The sequence below is a fragment of the Tiliqua scincoides genome, chromosome 5, assembly GCF_035046505.1.
Source record: "Tiliqua scincoides isolate rTilSci1 chromosome 5, rTilSci1.hap2, whole genome shotgun sequence".
Lineage (NCBI taxonomy): Eukaryota > Metazoa > Chordata > Lepidosauria > Squamata > Scincidae > Tiliqua > Tiliqua scincoides.
The window spans coordinates 58,285,740-58,308,419 of NC_089825.1; the positions used below are offsets into that span (position 1 = coordinate 58,285,740).

General features: G+C 44.3%; 1 protein-coding gene across 1 annotated transcript; it reads left to right on the forward strand.

Moving 5' to 3' along the window:
• Nucleotides 1-1,482: 1,482 nt before the first annotated feature.
• On the forward strand, nt 1,483-21,527 carry EPDR1 (ependymin related 1). Its single transcript, XM_066631146.1, has 3 exons — nt 1,483-2,008; nt 14,783-14,991; nt 17,451-21,527. The coding sequence occupies exons 1-3, from the start codon at nt 1,770-1,772 to the stop codon at nt 17,639-17,641; spliced, it is 639 nt and encodes a 212-aa protein (XP_066487243.1). The 5' UTR covers nt 1,483-1,769; the 3' UTR covers nt 17,642-21,527.
• The last annotated feature ends 1,153 nt before the right edge of the window (nt 21,528-22,680 follow it).

A 22,680-nucleotide genomic window follows, 5' to 3' on the forward strand; every position in this document is an offset into this window, starting at 1 on the left:
GATGTAGAGCATACAACCCTCTCAGTCGCACAGTTCCTAAACTTGAGTAATTTGAATCAAGCCAAGCTTTCTGTAGCAAGTAACCACTGAGCACATTACATCTTTGGCAATATCTGCAGAGTAACTGATTGTTTTTTTTTTTTTAATAATACATGTTTGTATGTAAAATGTATTGTACGTTTGTATCTGTGTGTACACGTAGGTGTGCACATATACATATACTTGTGTATTACTTAGGTTTATATTCTCTCTGCGGTTTCCGTACAGAGTCTTCACCTACCTAATGTTTATGCCTAATAAAGGTTGACTTGACTTGACTAGTAGTACTGGAAATAGTAGTGGTATGAATAAGATTTATAGATTACATTACTATTATCAAAACATTTGGAAGAAAGATCCTTGGAGTTTACTTTCAAGAAAATGTGCTTAGGTCCAGAGTATTACTTTAAAACCCATTTCTACCCAGCCCACAGGTGTACACATTTGATCCCTGCTGTGTATATGCAACCTTGGGCAGAAATGGCTTAAAATTCTGCTAGCTTGTATTACTATTCCTAGCAAGAATAAGTAGCCAAAGGGCTGGAAAAAAGTTATTAAACAAAAAATTTAAATAAATATAATTAGAGATGGAACTTAGATGATTGAATAGATGAATGAGTGGACTCAGATGTCCAGGATTTCTCCAGCAGCACCAACACAGCCCAAGAAATAAAGCACACGCTTAAAGGGACCCCCATTCCCCCACCCCACAAGCACAACTCTGTTTGTGTTTGGTCAGCTGGGCTGGAGGCTGTCAGATCAAAGGCTTGCCATGGGCTGGATAGAGGCTTGCCACGGGCCACATCTGGCCTCCAGGTCATGGTTTGTCTGGAACCCTGAGCTAGTTGAAAACTCAATCCTAATGTTGCTATTTTAGGCTGCAATCCTATCCACGCGTTCCTGGGAGGAAACCCCACTGACTATAACGGGACTTACTTCTGAGAAGACATGCAGAGGATTGGGCTCTCAGACTGCAATCCTATCCACACTTTCCTGGGAGTAAGCTCCATTCACCATAATGGGTATTACTTCTGAGTAAACATGCCTAGGATTGGGATCTTAAACCTCGCCTTGTTCAGACTATATGCTGCTGGGATCTGTCCGATTGTTATTGCATGTTGCAATCAGGCAGGAGGAACGTCTCCTGGAACATGGAAAGCGAACAGGGAAGGAGCCGTGCTACGGTCGACGTGGGCAGAGAGCGGCAGCCACGAGTTCTCCTCCACCTCGGACGTCAAAGGCATTCCCAGTGGCGTAGCCAGAGGGGGGGCAAAGCGCTGTTTTGCAGGGAGGCTCCACGCGGAGTGCCAGCGGGCCCTCCCCTTTGGAGGCGTCGCCTCCGTCTTGCTGCCCCCGCCCGGCATGGCTCCGAAGGGGAGGGGCCGCTTGCACGCCGCCTGGAGCCTCCCTGCAAACATTAGCGCTTCGCCCCCCCTCTGGCTACGCCACTGGGCATGCTCGGCAGCCCTGGAGCAGCGGCACTGACGCTCCCGCAGCCCAGAGCCCTTTGCTCCTCGGGAGCGCGCCGATGACTCTGCAGCAGCCCTAACGGGGGAAGGAGCCTCCAGCTCGGGTGTCGCTCGCTCGCTTCCAAGGCGCCGAGAGTCCGTTGGGTAAACAAGCGGCACCCGTGCTGGACGCCGCGGCTGCTGCAGCGCCTCCCCGGCCTTGCCCGCCAGCAGAGAGCGCGGCCCCGTCGCCCGCAGCCAGCCGCCGTGGACGGAGCGCGAATGGCCCGCCTGCGGGGCTCCCTTTCGCTGCTGCTGCTCAGCGGGGCCGCCGTGTGCCTGGCCGCCCGCGCCCCGCCGCAGCCCGTCGTCCCCTGCCAGGCCCCGCTGCAGTGGGAAGGGCGCACCGTGCAGTACGACCACAGCAGCGGCAGGAACACGCGGGCGGCCGTGTCCTACGACGGCCCCAGCCAGCGCGTCCGCCTACTGGAGGAGAGGAAGGGGCTCATCCCCTGCAAGAAGTAGGTGTCCTGCGCGCCCCAGCCCGCGCAGCTGTAGCGGGGGCCCCCAGGCCGGGGGCCGTGCTTGGGGCCACGCCTTGCTCGGCTGGGGAAAGAGGGCTTCAACTCATGGGGCGTGCTTCCCAACCCCGCCCCCACGGCTGCAAAGAACTTTAAAGGGCGATTTCATCCTGTCCACACTTACCTGGAAGTAGTAAGCCCTGTTGACTTACTTCAATGGGAGTAAGCCCCATTGACTATACTAGAACTTACTTCCGAGTAGACTTGCTTAGGAGCTGGCGCTCAGCTGCTAGCCTATCCTGGGAGTAAGCCCTATTGACTGTTATGGGACTTACTTCTGAGTAGACATGCATGCAAGCCCCTGCTGTGGCTTAGAGCCCAAGCCTATGCGTGTCTACTCAGAAGTAAGTCCCATTCTAGTGAGTGGGGCTTACCCCCAGGTAAGTGTCGACAGGACTGTGGTCTGACTAGCCTGTGGCTGGAGAAGGCAGGCAGGCAACCATGCAATCCCAATATAGGATTGGGCTCTCAGATGCACCCTTTTAGAGACATGTGGAACTCTACGCACAAAATTTCATCAAAATCCGTGAGGGTCACACAGGGAGCCCTAGACCCCTTGACACGGAATGACCCATGCACTGCATGAATCAGCACAGCATAGTTGTCATTAGATTGAGGCTGCAGTTCTCTACACACTCTGTAGGCCAACCATTTTCAACCACGGTGCCATGGCACATTGGTGTGCCGGGAATGGTCCCCAGGTGTGCCGTGTGAATTTGGGAGAGGATCGTTTATTAGTAAGACTGTTAGGGATGTGGGCCCCCCATTGGCAGCACAGTGTGCCTTGTCAATTGTCAAAAATTGGATGCTGTGCCTTGACCATTTTACTGCCTTGCCAGTGTTCCATGAAATGAAAAAAGGTTGAAAATCACTGCTCTAGGGCAGGGATCTCTAAACTTTTTGGCCAAAGGGCCACATTAAATATTTGGCACAGTGTTGAGGGCCAGAAAAAATAATAAATATAAAATTTAAATAAATACTTTAGAGATGGAACTTAGGTGAATGAATAAATGAATGGGCTTAAATGTCCAGCATTTCTCCAAACACCAACCCAACCCAGGAAATAAAACGCATACTTAAATGAATCCCCATTCCTCCATCCCACAAGCACGACTCCAGTTGTGCTTGGTCAATTGGGCCAGAGGCTCTCAGGGGATCAGAGGCATCTGGCCCCCAGGCTGGGGCTTGAAGACTCCTAGGGAATAAAAACCTCACTAAATTTCTGAATATCTGTGGCAGAGAAGCGATGGTGGGAGGAACATGTGCCTTTCTTTTTTGTTTGTGGGCAGGATTAGATTGGCCTTTGACCTGCACTGGGAAGCCTTTTCTTAAGTGCACCTGCTATTAGTTTCTTAAAAACATCCAGCAATAAGGGTTGAGTTGGCAGGATTCATTCCTAAGTACTATTTTCAATGCCAGATCTCTCAGACCCTGAAGGCATGTGATAGCCAGGTATTGGCATGTGGCATACCTTTTGGCCATTACTCAAACTAGATTAATACTAGCAATCTATATGTGAGTCAATTCAGTCACATTACATGTATTCAAATTAAATTTACTATACTAAACCAGTATTTCTCAAACTGTGGGTTGGAACCCACTAGGTTGATCGTGAGCCAATTTCAGGTGGGTCCCCATTCATTTCAGTATTTTTTTTTTAATATATTAGACTTGATGCTACCATTATATGTGACTGCATTTGGGGAAATGTTACAGATCTGTACTTTTAACAGGCTACTTTAACAATGATAGTCAATGAGACTTACTCATGGGTAAGTGTGGGTAGGACTTTAGCCTCAAATTGTTAAAAAGTTTCCTGCTTGATGATGTCACTTCTGGTCATGACATCACATCTGGTGGGTCCAAACAGATTCTCATTAAGAACATAAGAACATAAGAACAGCCCCACTGGATCAGGCTAGCCCATCTAGTCCAGCTTCCTGTATCTCACAGCGGCCCACCAAATGCCCCAGGGATTCTAAAAAGTGGATCCCAGTACTAAAAGTGTGAGAACCACTGTACTAAACTGTTAGGAAAGTTGTAAACGATTGTCATGAAGAAAGTGTTATTGCTATGGATCAGGTAAGGAGTAATGTCATATTGCAGGAAGGTAGGCTCCATAGTGCATACTGTGGCTTCCTAAAGCTGGGAACTTGCTTCCTTTTTTGGAAGCTCTTAATAGGTTGGATGTCCATTCATTGGGATGGTTTTCATCAATATCAAATGTTGTCTCTATGCAGAGAATGGTGAGTCTGGATAACCTCTGAGATCCTTTCAACCTTAAAAACATAATAGGAACTTAAGAACACTTTTCCAGAACAGTGGCAGTACCCAGCTAGATTATTCTGGGATGTCCACAAGGAGGGCATGTCTTTTCTGCATGAAGAATTGTAAGCAGATCATATTTTTAGTAAATCCAGTATGCATTCTATACACAAACATATGTTCCAGTGTGCCACCATAGCTCTCTTCGATCTAAAACTTATTCTGTTGGGTAAAAGGAGAACTCCCATCTGGTGTGTGGCATGCATTTTTTTTTTGCCTCTCTTTTAAGGCAAACAATTCAAACAAACAATTCTGAATCAAGCTTCAAGACCTGAGGTTTTACCATTATTTATACATTATAAAAATGTCTAATAATTGGGGTGTCTTCAACTGTATGTGTACCAAATTGCACCTTTCTAGTTGGTGCAAAGGTGTCTTAATAATGGGGGTGGGTGAGGTTGTTTTTTGTCTCCCATTTCAAGGGAGAGACATCAAGATCCCCTGTTTTCATACTTTTCAAGTTGTCTTAAGTTACATGGGTATAATGCTCGTTTTCTAGGTGAAGCTGAAATACCTTTAAACGTTGGGTTCCTCCATTACATCCCAATCCTGAGCTCCCTGTAGCACGGGGCTGCCATGGCGCTGAAAATGACTGCTGCGGCATCCTGAGCGCAACTGGGCAGCTGCCAACGGCTCTGCAGGAGAAGGGAATGTTTTTCTTGGTAAGGAAAGTAGCAACACAATGGGGCTGCTCGATTCTGCAGTATCTCTGGAGCTGCCACAGAATCAAAGAGTTCCATGACGGGCTGCGCAGCCTGACACGGAGCTCAGGATTGGGTGGAACTGGGCTCCACCAGTCCCACTGTCTTCCCGCCCCACTTCCTGCCCCCGGCACACCTCCTCCCTGCCCTCTCCCACCTCCCCCCCACCCCGGTATGCCTCCTCCCCACCTCCCCCCACCTATCTCTCTTCCGCCTTCAGTTCGGGTGACTGCCAAGTATCGAAGCACCGGCATTCTATCTGTGTTAGCCCAGCGCAAGCTTGCGCTGAGCTAGCTCTGGCACTGGGCCTGCACTAAGCCCCACAAATGTGCCATAAGGTGCGTGCCGGCGGTAAGCTAGCACGCAGAGCTCAGGATTGGGCTCTTAGTAATTTCTCACTAGTTTATTACTCTCTGGTCTTGCTGTCCAAGAAATTCCACTGTAAATTTCATCTACAGTAGTTACTGATATATTTTAAGCTTTATCTAACGTTTATGAGGATAGGTATAAACTATTTTGAGAATGAGAGGTGCTGGCAGGGTCAGAGCTATGATTAGACAAGGCCACCCCCACACTCAAGGTTAAAAGATGCCTGCATACCTGTGTCAGTTCTTCTGAACTGACAGGAAACAACAGTTGCAGCTATAACAGCGTCTGACTGGAGAATGGACAGTACCTTTCAAATTAAACAGCATGTGATCAGGAACTGCTTATCTTACACCATTTCTGCCCAACATTGCATAAATGCAGCAGGGATCAAATGTGTACACCTGTGGGCTGGTCAGAAATGGGTTGTTTCTTTGAGGATATATTATAATAAAAGGTGCAAACGGTTTCACTGCTCACAGAATCCTGTCCTTGTATTTTAAAAAAAGTTTATTGCACATATTTATTAGTTGCTTTACAGATAAATAAGTTTGACTGACAAACAACATTGCAAAATACATGTATTACTCTCATGTTAATTAACATAAGTTAGCATCACTCTTAAGCATCTTCTGGTGAAATGATGGGCCATAAAACAGTCAGAGAGGGCCTACTCTTTTGGCTTCCTTGGAAGGTGACTGAATGCAAGCAGTCTGATACGCCCCCAGGTGTTGGACCCCTTAGTATGGATGCCAGGTGGAAGACACAGGGGAATAGATAGATTTTGGTGTGGAGAGCTCCCTCAGCACAGACCCTGGACACATCCAGTCAACCTGCATCTCCTACATAGGTGGAATTCCAGGTGCCAGACTCACCACCCTTGACCAGAGGACATTCTTCTGCCCCTCTTGAGACTCCCTTAAGGGCCCTGCAAAGGAGCCAGCATCCCTCAACACCATTGGAGCAGATATCTACAAAATTGAACCAGGGACTTTAAGACAAGAACATTTCTCTTAGGGGAGGGGTGGAGCCGACCATTCTTAAGTACCTGGAACATATATATAAAACTCCTCCATGAGCTCAGGCTCCTTGCTGGATCAACATCTGAGCCACCTAAGTACCAGCATTCAGCTGGAACTATCTCTCTTTGGAGCTATCCAAGGTACAGAGCCTCACTGTTAGGATTTCTGTCCCAGCCTCAGAATTGCCCAGACCTGTTACCAGGACTCTTGCCACAGATCCAGCTAGACCACCTGCCTTGCCCATAACCCTACCTGGAAGAGAATAGAGCCACCCATAAGCCTTTCAGCAGCCTCAGGTGGCATGGCTGGTTGTTAAATGGCCAGAGAGGCCCTGCTCTCCTGGCTGCCCTAAAATGGTAGAACTTGGAAAGCCAATATAAAAATGAAGAATGGAAAAAGGAGCTAAAGTAAACCCAGGAACAGCAGCTATCCCAGGGTAGCCAATAGTGTAGCTAGACCCTTTGTTCTTGATTTCTGTAAACAAACTGACTGAAAAGATGTTTTTTCTTTTGTTTTGTTTTTCACTAGTTTCAGTTTTGGAAGGGTTTGGGCAAAAAATGTGCACAGAGCATTATTTATCATGATACCAAAAAATTCTGAGAAACTTTGATCTTGCATGATGTTGAGTCATTCTGGCTGTTATCCATCAAAGCACTCAAGCATGTGTCGAACTCTCTACACAGTTTAATGGATGCCAGGATCTGCTAGCTGTCTGGCACTCCTTTCTCAAACATCAGTAAATGTGGTTTGGCACATAAGTTGGTAGAAACTAAAAGATAATAATAATGATGGAGAATTGGTTTGTGGCAGGGAGTTTGGAGGAATCGGATATGAAATGCTAGCATCCCCTGCTGGTGCAGATTTAAGCAACAAAGCATTCTCTATAAGCATTTAGCAGAATGTATTACTTTTGAAGTCTGAGAGTCAGTTTATGCAATCAGTGGAACTGTGGTTAAGATTCTCACTTGAGAGTGCAGGATGGGTGTTGCATATTTGAATACTTCCCTCTTAAAAACAAAACAAACAAACCAGAGTATCAGCTTTGTCCTCCAGGGAGAAGGGTTCAGTCCAGTCTTCTGACTGAGACAGAATTATTTTATGTACAGAGAGTTGGAGGTCTTGTGGGGGGCCAATCAGAGGTACAGCTCTTCACCGGCAACATGGAAGTGGTACAGTCCAGGAATGGCTTTAGCACTTGATTCTGCTGTTGGCGTAAACTAGCGCTGTGTATTTTGTAGTTCTTGTTTACTGGACTGTGAAATAATATAGCACTCTAAAATCATGGTGGTTGTGCTCTAAGATGAAGTTTTGTCAGATAATAAGCAGCACCCTGGCTTCCTTGAGCACCATTTAGGTCACTATGCTGACTCCTGTGGTTCTTTGTTGCCATTTAAGCACATGTAATGTGCAACTACAGGTTAAGGAAAATCATGTGGTGCAGCCCCTCCAGGCTGTATCTTTTTCAGAACATTTGAATGCCTCATTTAAAAAAAAAAATTCTCCTCGGAGTAATGTTTCCTCCAGGAAACTCTCTATTTGTGGGAATCTAGCCTGTCAGGGAGAAGGCTTCTAGCCTAGCCTTCTCCTTTGCTTCCATTTTCTGTTTGCTGTGGGTTTTATGCAAATGAGAGCATTGCAATGTGTGATACACACACATACCCTGCTTTCTAAGAGTCTTAGAGGGGCTGACCTATGTGTGATGTTTCTGAATGCTGTTATTTGGTATTAACATGGAAAGACCCTTTAGGGCAGCTGCAGACCTCTGCAGCCCCGCACCTGGGGCACAGTGCCTCCCATGGGCTATCACTGCCTCCCTGTGCAGAAATCCGCCCCCCCCCCATTCACCAGAGGCTCACGGAGCTTCGCACAACCTTCTCCTGTGTCAGGGAAACCTTTCTGAGGTTCCCTGAAGCTAGTATAAACTGTGCTTCTGGCAAACCGGAAGCACAGTTTCTGCCCCTCTTGGGAGCCTTAGAGAGGCTTCCGCGGGGTCCTAGCAGCCGGTGTCCCAGGGAAGTCTATGTGAGATACGCAACTGCTTTAGGGCTTTTTAGCCAGTCATTATTATGACTTTTAACCAGCAAGCAAAAGCAGGCTTCTCTCTCTGACTTTGTCACACTGCATCCAGCAGGTACCATCTGAGTTGCTGCTGCCTTGGAGCAGGGGTGTCCAAAGTTTTTGGCAGGAGGGCCACATCATTTCTCTGACACTGTGTCAGGGGCCGGAGGGGGGGGAGAATTAATTTACATTTTAAATTTGAATAAATTTACATAAGTTTACATAAATGAATATATTAAAGATGAACTTATATGAATGAATGAAGGTCTTGCAATAGCTCAAGGCCCATAAAAGACCTTGCACAAAGCAAGGCTGGCCTTTCCTTTGCTGCCGCTACTGCATCACAGATGTGAAACAGCAATCAGTGGAGGGAAACCTCATCGCGCAGCTCACGCGAGAGCTCAAACAGTTGCCCTCATGCTGAGAGCAGTTGTGTCAGGCCAGTGTGGGCTCCAACAAATCTCTGGAGGGCCAAAGGCTCATTGGAGACTGGAGGTTCCTTGAGGGCCGCATTGAGAGGCCTTGGGGGCCACAAGTGGCCCCAGGGCCAGGGTTTGGGCACCCCTGCCTTGGAGGAAACACAGCACTCTGCTTGCTGAGACCCAAAGCTTCTTGATAGGAATTATTAACTATTTGCTTGCCACACAATATTGATTGTGTTCTGTACTGTCCACTTTATAAATTTTTCAGGTTGTTCAGACTACTGTTTGTATCACTTCTAAATTAATAAGAACCTAGCCCAAAATCCATGGCCTAGATCACTGGTTCCCAACTGGTTCCCAACTGGTTCTCAGGTGGTTCATGAGACCCTGAGAAGTGGTGCGCGAGGTCTCAGGAAAAGAAATCACCTTTGATCACTTCCAGTGCCTCACCGAGCAAGCAGTCTCCTACAGACCATCAATGAGGGCAGAGAACGAACTGCCCACAGTCACATCCACTGAAGTGTCAGCAGTGGCTGTGGGCAGTCCATTTTCCGTCCTTTTTGTGGGGGAGCACTTGGGGAACAGACTACTAGAGAGGGTGGAGACTAAACCCCCCCCAAGTCACATGTGGTCCATGGTGATTCCAATTTTTGCCCCAGTGGTCCGTGGCTTCCTGAAGGTTGGGAACCACTGGGCTAGATGATCAAAGCCTAGCCTGTGATTTTGAGCCATGTTGTAGGCTAGTTTAATAGCTGGGATTGCAGTGAATATTCTTGGCCTCACAGTGGTTATATTTGGAGAGAGAATACATAAATATAGATTTTTGAACTCTCCCTGGAAAGGATGCTGGAATGGAGGCCGTAAATAGTAGCAGGTGTTGGGAGACCAAAAGTGAGACGTTGAAAGGTTATGTGCAGACTTTTGATTGAAGTGGGAAATGTAGGAGATTAGAGGAATGTATCTGAAACTGAATCTGTTATGAGGATGCAGAAGGCGCCAGGTTCTTGGAACAAATTAATCAAGTGAATGAGACAAAAAATGTGGCTTCCTGTGGCCTCGCCTGCAAAGTCAATGAAGTAAAAGAATCTCTGAGTAGAGGCAGAAGAATAGTATTGGTGGTAATCTGAAACCCTTGTGTATGATTCAGAGCTATAAAACCAGAAGAAAGCATATTGTCTTTTGTCTTTATTTTCCAAAACATAGTTAAAGACAAAGTAAATTATTGAGGGCCCAATCCTATCCAACTTTCCAGTGCCTACATAGCCATTCCAACAAGGCATGCACTTGCATCTTGTGGTGGTGGTGGGGGGCAGTCACTGAAGCCTCCTCAAGGTAAGGAACATTTGTTTCCTTACCCTGGAGCTGCATTGGTATGCAGGCGCTGGAAAGTTGAATAGTATAGGGCCCTTATTGCTAAGTGAAGGCCAGCAAGATGGTGGTTAATGATCTTCATTCACTGAAAACATCCTTCCTAGAGCTGCACTCTCCTGTCCCACAACAGAACGTTCATTGCAAAATCTCTCACACACCCAAGAAAGTTTAACTGTGCCAGCTTAAACAATGGACTCCTATGCATGTCTACTACAATCAAGTACAATTGTAGTCAGTAGGACTTACTCCCAGGTAAGTGTGGATAGGATTGCAAGCCTCAGTCTTGTGGTTCTGCCTATACCAATTTCCTCCACCCTACTGGTTGTTTTACTTCCCATCTCTTAATTTTTACTACAGGTCCAGCCTATTTATACATAGATTTTTTATACACGGATTTGACTCCACACTGAGTCATTTGACTCAATGGCCACTGCAAATGAGAAGGAATGTGCTGATCCCTGGAGAAGGGGAAAAATGCATCCCTTTAAAATCAGTTTTAAAAACTGAGCAGTCCTTTAACAATAGCCTCGTTAATGTGTGAGAGAGAGGGTAGCTGGCTGACAATCCATCAATCCTTCTCTCTTCAGGTGACCCCTTCCTTCCCCCTGAGCACATGAAAGAAAGGTGATCACTTTGCATTGGTGAAGGGAGGGGCTGAGTGAAACAGACAACTGATTGATGGATTGTCTTCTTAATGACTCTTATCTTACATCACAAAGGTCAGAAAGGCTGTTTTTAAATTACCTGAGCAAAGAAACTTTGTTTTTTAAATTGATTTGCTATAGTGTGTTTTTTGCCATCTGCTTGGAACAGAACCCACATGAATAATGAGGCTCAACCTGTATTTATATGCTGCTCATTAGGTTGACTTGGAGGTAGTTGGGAATGGCATAGTTACCTAGGAATTCTGCTTCAACCGTTTATTACTGAACCAGATAAAATGGCCATCCCTGACTGAAACAGGCACCTGTGTGGATGTAAAAGGTGACAGTAGGACAACTAAGGGCCCAATCCAATCCAACTTTCCAGAGCCGGTGCAGTCACAATGCAGCCCGAAGGTAAGGGAACAAGCATTCCCTTTCCTCAAGAAGGCTTCCATGACTTCCCCACCACCACCAGAGGATGCAGCACACACAACGTTGGCCCAGCTGCATCTGCGATGGAAAGTTGAATAGGACTGGGCCCAAACTCTCTTAAAATATCCTGCTTTTTTTGCAGTTCATGCTCAAGAGCAGACAGAACTTTTCTCTTCTTACGGCCTCTCCACTGAACTCTTTTTTTTCTCTTGCCCCCAGATCAAGTCTGAAAGGGAATCCCTGCCTTGGGGTCTTTATTTTTGGGGAGGTCCCTGAGAATTTAGAAGGGCTTACCTGACTTGTTTTTGCATTCACATCAGCTAGGAAACGATAAATCCACTTGGGGTTGTCTAAACATGTTCAGTCAGTCTTGTGACCTTTTCCTGAGCAATGGAGAGCTTTTAACAGAGACAGGGCTTTATTTTTAAACCAATATTATTTACAGGTCTTGTCCCCCTTGCTACTATTTCTTGTGCCTGTCCTTGGATGAAAAATAAATGTGTCAGCCTTGATTTTTCGTCTCACCTGTTTCCTTAGTATAATTAAAATGAGACACTTTTTGTATCTTAAAAATAGACAGGTATTTTTAGCCAATCAACATTAGTAGTGTAAGTCCATTTCTTTAGTCATGGTTGTTTATGGCTGTTTTGTGCAGCATTTTAAAGAAAGAAGGCATGAAATACTGTATTCCACAGCAGGTAGATTTTACAGTTTTACCCAACCGTTGATAAGTATAAAATATTACACAGGCAGTTCACTTACCTGGCTCCTGCTCTTGATGATGCCTCAGGTGAGAGGTCTGCAATGTTCCAGGAAGAGGGTGTTACCTGTTCACAGTGCCAGATAACTGAGAGCCCTGGGGCAAAGTTCTGCATTGGGCTCCCCATAGCACTCCCTTGCCCAACCCAGTTGGTGCATTGTGCACTGTCACTGAAGGTTTGGAGTAGCCTAAAACAGGCCTCTAATGGACATGGACATAGGCCCTTGGCCAGTGCCTGATCTGGCCAAGCCTGAATGTCACTCTGCTTACTCACTTCCACTACCCCAGTGGTTTAGTAACAGCACCCTTCTTTTGCAAGGGCCTCTTTTTTTTTTTTTTGGCTCTCCCGGGGATCACCATCTTGGATCTTGTCATTTTCATCTGCTACTTGTGAAGTATAACAAGAGTTTACAACCGTATAACAAAGTCTGGACATGGTAATTCACACACTGATCACTGTGAGGTTAGTGACAAGTTTTAGTAGGAAAAGGCTAACCCACCATCAATAACTGAATGGTGCTAACTCTGCAGGAGAATGGTCCTCAGTGCCTGGTTGCTATGATGAATCTGGTGGAGAGGTGAGTCTCTCTGACCTAATTATCTTTGGTGTCCCAGAACATCTCTTCCCATGAGCAAGAGGCTTCTGAGTCTAGATCAGGGTGGGCAAATATTTTGGCAGGAGGGCCACATCATCTCTCTGACTCTGTGTCGGGGGCCAGGAAAAAAGAATTAATTTACATTTCAAATTTGAATTAATTTACATGAATGAATATATTACAGAAGGAACTTATATGAGTGAATGAATTTTACTGAGCTTATTTATAATACACATGAGAACTGTAATACAGGCATGTCGAAGCACATGAAAACTATGAACTGTTTGCCACACACCTCTTGCACAGTGAAAACATACAGACCAAGCCAAAAACACATGGAGACATAAGTTTTTTAGAGGCATTGGGGGGGGGGGATTAACATAATGCCCAGGAAAAAGCAGAAAACCAATGGAGACTATAAAAGGCCTTGCTCTATCTTGGTCCATAGCTCGCGTCTGGCAGTTGCAACCAGCAGTTGTGGGCCAGTGCAGTCTCCAAGAGGCCAGAGGCTCATTGGAGACTGGGGGCTCCCTGCAGGCCAGATTGGTGGTCACGGAGGGCTGCAAATGGCCCGCAGGCTGGGGTTTGCCCACCCTGGTCTAGATCCTAGGCCTTAATAAGAGTGTTGAGGGCAGATATATACTCTGGGCTTCTCTGGACCCCCATACTTTCTGTGTTCTATACTACGAAAGAAAGAATAGAATTGTTGTGTATGCAAGAAAGCTCTGAAGAAAGAACTTTAGGTAGAGCAAAAGGGATTTTTCTTTTGGTTGGAATGAAAAGTTGTTAAAAGAGCCAGAATGTCAAGTTCCATGTAACTTTCACTGGAACAGATCACTGTCATGCACAAACATTATCTGTGAATAAATACTCCTCTAAACTCTGGATAAAGCTGTGAAGTAGTTTAAAGTGTGTGTAGCCTCAGTACATCGGCATGTATTCCAGAGTTCTTGGAAAACATTTTTCTAGGTTATGAAGACCCAGCAGCTGATTTTTTGGGACTGGAAAATACTTGGCCTTTACAAAATTGTTTCCCAAGGCTGCAATTCTGTATTCACTTTCCTGGGAGTAAGTGCCAGGACTTACTTCTGAATAGACATGCCTAGGATTGCTGTTTATTAGTAGAGTCTGCACAAAATGGGTAGTGAAATCTCATGCATGGCAGGGAACCCTTTGTGAATTTCCAGTTAGCACTGGGCTTTTCTTCCTTTAGTATCCCTGTGGAAGTTCATGTTTCTTGCACCACAGTGTTGCAAGCTGTATGCTGCTATTATGTATGCACTGCAAATGATCTTGTCTAATTCAACCTACCTATTGCCTTATTCTGCGTGATATGTAAATTGGCTCTGTGCTTTACCACACACCCAGATCTTGACTTATGTGTGCCTATTTTTTGTTGTGTTCCTGCCAACCAAGTATTGGAAGATGTACATTTACATCATAGCTTACAATCTGCAATTTTCTTACTGTGTCCCTTCCAACCAAGTATTAGAAGATGTACATTTACATCATAGCTTACAATCTGCAATTTTCTAACAACAGTGTCTGACTGATCCAATTTGCAGATGACAAAATTGGAACCAAGAGACATTGTTGTTGGCTGTTTTAGAAAAGGGAGGAGGAACCTTGATTTGAACTTGTGCCCAAGATCTACCTAGAAGATCTCAGGTCGTACTAAGGCTATAGTTATATCATAAATGTATATTAATTTTGTGCAAGTTTAACTGTCATGGTTTCAGCCAAAGGATCCTGGAGATTATGGTTTGTTGCTATTAAAACTCTTCTGTTAGCTTCCTTTTTGTTCTGATTTATTTAGTGAAATGTTCTTCTGATAAACATTACTTAAATAATTGTACTGTGCAGTGGTTATATCTGCAAAATTCAATAAATATTATGTTAAAATAGTACAGTTTAAAGTGTTCCCCAAGTCTGTGATGCAGATACACTATAAATCCCATCATGTGGACAAGAATTCATAAACATTCACTCTTCTTTCTCCCCATTTTTTTTCCTTCAGGTTTTTTGAGTACATATATCTCTATAAAGATGCAGTGATGTTTCAGATTGAACAAGTTACAAAACTGTGTTCCAAGACTGTCTTGAGTGAGCCATGGGATCCATATGATATTCCTGACAATTCAACCTATGAAGATCAGTACTACATTGGAGGCCCTGGAGACCAGATTATGGTACAGGAATGGTCTGACAGAAAACCAGCCAGGAAATGTGAGCTTTTGGCAGTTTACGTAGTAAAAATTCTTTATCTCAGTCCAGATTCTCCACTCCCACCCACTCAAAACGGATAATCTTATTATCAGAACATATATAATAGAGATGTTGTTTTTGTTCTTCCTTCTCCCTTGTTTTCTCTAGGGTTGCTTCACAATTGTTAATTAAACAATGCTTAATTTTTTAAAACAAATGATCCCTGAGCCACAGCAGTGTGATTTTCCAGTGTATTCCTTCCAACCTTCAATTTATTTCAGTCTTCCAGAATTTTTGATGCTTTTTAGTTTGGCTAAAAGGCAGTTAATCAGAGACACGATGGATGTTTCTAAAATGATTTGTGGTGTGGAGAAATTGGATAGAGAAAAGATTTTTCTCCTTCTCCCATCACACTAGAACCTGTGGATATCCAAGGAACTGGTTGGTAATAGATTCAGGACAGACAAGACAAAGTACTTCTGTTCTTCGTATGTGCGTAATTAATTTACAGACTTCACTGTAGTGGTGGCTGTTGGTGATTATTTGGATGGCCATTGGCTTAAGGAGATGTAATGCAAAATGTGTAACATGACCCATTTTTGTTTTCAAATAACATATAGAGGAGGCTTGAAGTGCAGCAGAACCATAGAAAGCTATAGTGACAGGGGTGCGGGTTTGCATATTGGGTCCAGGAAGGGGGCTGGTTTGGTAGCAGTGGGAAGGGAAATCCTAACCCCCTTCCCAGACCCAATCCTGTGAATCTATGCCAGCAATTTAGCTAGCTCAGGTCTGAGTAGAACCCTCTGCTCCTCCACAACTGGCGGACCTAGGGCGGGGCAAACAGGGCAAATGCCCCCGAGCGCTGACCCTCTGGGGGCGGCTCCACCAGCCTCAGCTCCTCCCTGCCCTTTTGTCCTTTTCTTAAAGGAGAAGGGGCACTCATGATCTCTGCTGGAAAAGCAGTGCGAATGCTGAATGCTCAAAGAACTTCTAGGCACCCCCTGCAGTCTTCTCCTCTCCTCTAGCCTTGACCAATCCCAGGATGCCCAGGGCGAGGGGCGTGCTGGGAAATGTGGTCCTTGGGGCAAGGTTGCACATGGAGAGACCGGAGGGGAAGAAGTGCTGGTTGTGTGAGGTTGATGAGGGAGGGAGGCAGGCGCTCAGGACTCTCCACTGGCTGAGTATCAGCCAAGCAGCTGACCTGCTTCTGCTGACAATTTCTGTCTACTCAGAAGTAAGTCCCATTGTGTTCAATGGGTCTTACGCCCAGGTAACTACATAGAGCTGAGGTATTCAGTCTGTGCATGGGGCCTCCCTAGGTACTGAGTACTCCCTGGGCCTCCCTGAGTACTCCCTACTCAGAAGTAAGTCCTATTTTGTTCAGTGGGGCTTACTCTCAGGTAAGTGTGGTTAGGATTGCAGCCTCAGAGTGCTGGCAGCTGTTTTTTTTGTTTCTAGTGTATAATTATAACACCTTCATCCCCATTTTGGGGGTAACTGAGGTGTTGTTTCCAAATAAATTTGCTCAGGATTATGATTTATGGGCAACTTCTTACATTGCATTTTAAAGATCCAGAACACATTAGGATGCAGTTGTCTCTGAGAGAATGCTTTGGATCAGATATTTTCAGAGTTCATAATGCTACTTAAGACAAAACTGTATGCGTGGGAGATGTGCCAAGATTGTAAAATATTCATGATCCTGTGACAACTTAGGGCCCAATCCTATCCAGTTTTCCAGTGCCAGTGCAGCTATGCCAGTGGGGCATGCACTTCATCCTGTGGTGGGGAGGCAGATACAGAGGCCTCCTCAAGGTATGGGAACATTTGTTCCCTTACTTTAGGGTCTGCACTGCAGCTGCACTGGTGCTGGAAAGTTGGATAGGATTGGGCCCTAAGGCTGCAATCCTAACCTCACTTTCCTGGGAGTAGAACCAATTGAACACAATAGGACTTACTTCTGAGTAGACTTGCTTAGGATTGTGCCCTAACGAAGTAATGTGGCACACGTTTTAGTAAGCTAAAGTTATTTCATCTACCATTTTTACATTGCTATCTTCTATAATACAGTAATAATAATAAATTTAATTAATTAATTAAATCATGGGGGGGGGTGCCAAAATGTTAGTTTGCCCCAGTGACAGATGGGCTAGGTACGCCACTGGACAGTAGCCATTTTAGTGCCGCTGATTCAGCGGGGGAGGAGGGGAGGGGGAATAGAATTTGGTTCTATGTATCAACAAGGGGACACGCTCAGTGGATCTCAGAAATGTTAACCTAAACATGCACTGTAAGTTGAAAAAAGAAACAACATTTGTCTCTTCTTAGGCCTCAGATTATTTGTTGCAAGACACTTCCATTAAAACGAATGGGCATTAATTTGTGGTCAGAAAACTAAAATGGTTTCGACAGCATGATAAAAACTTGAAATGTATTCATGGTTGTCCCATAAAAACACTTGTACTTCTGCTTCATTACAGTTGAAACCTGGGTTGGAGTCTACACAGTTAAGGATTGTTACCCAGTTCAGGAAACCTACACCAAGAACTACAGCATGACAACCTCCACCCGCTTCTTTGATCTAAAGCTCGGGATAAGTGATCCATCTGTGTTCACCCCTCCTAGCACCTGCCAGACAGCCCAGCCAAGAAAGATGAGAGATGAATGCTGATGGTGGATGTTGGCTTCGACATTCAGACAAAATATACATGATGTAGGTTTTAATTAATAATCAACTGCTGACATCTAATTTGATCATTGGACTTTGCAAAACTGTGTGTTTGGGGACTGAGATAGCTATTTAATTAGAAAAAAAGAGGAGAACCCGCCCCTCCTTTAGTGTCAAATATTGTATCAGAAGTCTTCAGTGAGAAAAGAATTATTGTTTAAGACATGTAGCTGTCCTCTTTTTAGGAAAACTCTACTGTTTACATTTTTCAAAAGACATAATGAGTTCCTAAAAGTATATTAAAATATCATATGCTTTGATTAATTCTGGAGAGATGGGTAGACTATATTATATGCAGAAACTAAGGTTTTGCCATAAGATGGCACCATTATATGTGCATGTCATAGTAATTAAATGCATTTTCTAATACGTTTTATTTCCATTACTCTTCTGAAAGCTATGATAGAGAGATTTTTTTTTGCAAAAAGCCCAGGATAACTATATTCACATAACAGTAACTTGACTGCTACTATATCAGGAAGAAGAAGTTATACCTGTGTTCTTGTACCTTCTGCTGTTTCCATGAAAGTTAATGCAGAGTCCAATGAGGTCTCCTTCCATCAAACATATGCAAAGAAATCCCAACTGCTTTATATCTGTTTGCATTCTTTCTTTAAAAACACAGGAGTGTCTTGCCAGAAAAGTAAATTCTGCAACATGTGATACATTGAATTATTTATCATTGTTGTTGTTTAGAATATTTATTATCATTAAAGCTATTAAAAAGTAACCTGGATACCAAATTGTAACTATGTTTATCTAGGAGAATAGATAATGCCTAAGGTCAGGAATAGATAATGCATAAGGAACAGATAAATAGCTTAGATTATTGTCTTAATTAGCAGTGTGACCTTCAAGAGCACCATTTCAGGGTTTGGTAGTAGGGGCAAAATGATTTCATTCGATAGCATGGGCAAGGTTCAAAGCTTTCTCCTCCTGTTGGGGAGCTATTCAAGATGGTTAAAAATTCAAATTTAAAACACTAAAACCATCAATATAGCAAAAAACTAGTAACAAAGTCATATCAAGAGAGCAACAAAGTAAAAACACAAGGGGGAAGGCCAGTTGAAACAAAAAATGAGCAGCAGACATTGGAACTGAATTAGTGATGCTGTTGACCTTACCTCCTGTGGGAATGCCATGATATGGGTGCCACCACAGAGAAGGCCCTTTCACATGTCACTGCTTGACGTGCTTAGGTGAGCAGTGGAACACATGAAAGCACCGACTGTGAAGATGTCAGGGGACGGGCAGTTTCATGTGGGAGGAGGCAGTTCTCTAAGAACTCTGCCAAGTACCAAGCCATTTAAAGCTTTAGAGATTAAAACCAGCACCTTGAATTGCATTACTCTGCCCCCACTGGTTTTTTGGCTGTACCTTTTGATAGAACAAAGATAGAACACATTCTGCATGAAATTATGCATTGATTGATATATAACATGATGGTATTATTCCTACAAACTGTGATTTTAGTGATTTTGGTCACTAGTGGTGTCACACACACACACACCAGGGTGTCAACTTACTAACACCCTATTGCAGCAGTCCTCAAACTTTGAGCACTGAGTCCCACTTTTTAGAATGACAATCTGTCCAAGAACCGCCAGAAGTGATGTCATGGTGGAAGTGACACCATCAGGAAAACTAAAATAAATAAGTATAAATAACTAAAGTAAAACAATCAATTAAATAAGCAGAAGCCAGCCCTGTTCCACCAAGTGAATTTCCTCTGTATCCTGCCTGCAATAACACCCCCCTCTCCAAAACCAGTAAAGTTTTCAGCCCTACCCAGTGCCCAGTTCAATTTAAGAACTTCTGTTTAAACCAGATCACTGTCAGGCTTTGCAAGTCTCAAAAAAGTACACCTTATCAGCAGAAGCCTCTGTTTTGATCCTTTTTAGTGGGGGGGGGGGGGGGAAGCTGCCTTCTGGAGCACTTGTTTAGCTGCAAGTGCATAGGATCAGGATCATTCTGGTAGCCTTGCACTCTCCTTCACCTGATCTTCCACCCCAGCCAAGGCACGTTTGCTCACTCGCGAGTAAACACGACTGTGAGGCTTAGTTTCGCTTTCCATAGGGCTCAATAAATTCATCTGCTTGGAGGGAGGGACTTCCTTCTCAGATGTTTTTGAGAGCTGCATTCACTGGATTCTGGTGTCGTTGGATTCCTCTCAGCCTACCCTTTCCGATGGACTAAGGCAAGTTTGCCTACTCGCGAGTAAACACACGATATGGCTCACTTTCACTTTCCATAGGGATCCATGCATTTTTTGTTCTCCAGTTTTTTGGCCATAGCTTTTGATAGAAAGGAGATATTTCACTCCTTTTTTTTTTTGTATTGCATTCCACTCAAAATTCCACATCCAACAGTATATAATATGATGGGGTTACTCCTAACCACTGCGATTTTAGCGTGTCACCCCCCCCCCAGTGTGCATCACCCCCCCTGTGCGTGTCACCCGGTGCGGCCCACACCCCCCGCATCACCTAGCAACACCACTGGGTAAAGCAGTGGCGGTTAGAGGGTTAAACTGGGCAGGGACAGGGAGGAACAAGGTTGGGAGGTTGCAGGGGGGGGTCGATAGTGCACACCAGATCCTACTCCTTCCACAGCCTCCCTGACCTGTTTCTTCAGATTTGTGCCAGCTACAAAGTTGAGACTCATTGGACAGCAGGAGGCTTACTGAAGGGTAAAGGGATTTCAATCTCTTTTCCCCTCTGAAGCCTCCTGATCTCCCCCTGCCCTTGCTGGATACAGCATGCTCCTGTTTGGCATAGCTTTGCTAGCAGGAGAGGGGAAGGGTAGGATTGGACTCCTGAAAGTCACAGGCAGGGCTATATTGGGATCTGAAGGCAGAGAGATGAGTGAGACAAGGCAGGAGGTCTGGCCTAGAGGGTAGAGCCTCCGTCTGCCTGAAGATAACATCCACAAGGTCGCCGGTTCGAGGCCACCGGCACCGTGGGACCTTGGAGCAGCTGACAAGCTGAAGCCGAGCAATTCCATCTGCTCTGAGCGTGGGAGGATGGAGGCCAGTATGTGAAGCCAGATCGGAATGAAACACCTTGAATGTAGTCGTTCTTGAAAGAAAGAACCTTCTTTGAAATTGTAAAAATCCCTATTTAATAAGGGATTTAATAAAGCCTGCCTATGTAAACCGCCTTGAATAAAGTCTTGAATAAAGACCAAGAAAGGCGGTATATAAATACCTGTTGTTGTTGTTGTTGTTGTTGTTGTTATGGAGGACTTTATACAAAGAACAAAGAGTTTGTGTTTCTGGATCTGAGAGCAGACAAGAATCCAGTTTGGGGATTTAAGGAGAGGTGGCAAACACCCTGAATGAGAAGCAATGTTATGATTTTGTGGGTGGTGCTTTGGATTGAGATGAGAGGATCCAGAAAGACAGTCAAGAGAACGTTGCAGTAGTCATGACAAAAGAGATAACCAGGAACTAGTGGCTTTGCCCAATGAGGCGGAGAGGGGCCATCTGTTTGCTGTGTTGTACAGGGAAAAGTGTCATGACTTTGAGACCATCGAACATGAAGTGCAAAGGTTCACAATGAGACTACAGTAATAGCTCCAAATTGTTCATAACAAAGTCCTCTTCCCACTGACACGTCTGAAAGAAGGAAAGCCTTTATTGTGTGAAGTGGAGATTGAAAATTTATTTCCTGTTGCCTGATGAGTCAGATCTAGGACTTAGGTACATGCAATACTTAGTACTTTGATTCTGTGACAGTGACAAGCATTTTGTTTTTCCTTTGGAAGGTATGAACATTGCTTTCTATGTGATACACTTTAAAATAATAATAAATAATGCATTGTGAGCACAGTTGTCAATCCTACATTTATTTTCACTAATTGCTTTGATCGTTGAACCCATTTATTTTCATGTTTATAAGCATCCCACAGCACTGATCACACATCTGTAGCTCTTTGCACAGGGCATCAGCATCGTAATACTCAACATTCCCAAATGTTCGAGCTGATCCTGTTCTCTTTCCAATGAAGTCTTCTTCCTCATTCAGAAGGAGGGATGATATCTGCAAGCAATTTGTCAGCTATTGGGGGTCAATAAAAGGGATCAGTACAGAAAGGAGAACTTACTGCCCTCCATATAAAGCAAAAAGTGTAGAAGGGGTCATTGCTTATTTCCTACCCCACCCAATTAGCAGGAAAGTAGCCAGTGCCTTTAGTCCCTCCTCAGTTGATTGAAGAATCATATGAAATGTGTGTCTCCCATAATGTACAAAAGGTAAGATGCTACCACTTTTCAAATCAGAGAAGGGGGGGGCCAACCACATAAACCAACTAAAAAGCTTTCAAAAGATGCAGAAATGTTTTAATAATGAGAAATATCAAACTATTCCTACACCTTTAGATGGTTTTTGTTTGCTGCCACTTTTCCCCCATCATGTTTGGCCTATTGGGCCTAAGTAATCCTTGGCTGTAAAACCAAGAGCAAAAATAGCTGTGAGGGCATATCAGTTTCTCTTCACTGGAGTTAGTCAATGTTGAAACTGGTCTTTTTTCATATTCCCATCTTTCATCATACGTGGCACAGCATATATAACACTCTCTTAGAGCTCTGGGCACAGAAGAATGTTAATACAGATAAGATTTCCTAGGGGCAGTGTCATGCTCTAACATAATTAATTGCTAAGAACATTTTCTAATTTGTTTATATTTTAAATATTTGATGATATGAGTCAATGTCCTATTGATTTTTTCATTCTGTTGTGCATTTAACCTGTGTGTCCAATGTATTTTCAGACAAATAGCACAATATTGTTAATTGAAAATGAAGGTTTCCCTCTCCTCTTGTTAACCCTCCCCCACCCCAAAAACAACCATTATTAAAAGTTCCATTATTATGGAACTGTGATGCTTTGCATATTAATCATTGCTTCATATGAGAATTTGTGGGTCAAAACAGCATAGTATGTCTATTACCTAGAAAGAAACATCTGAATGTTGTGGTTTCT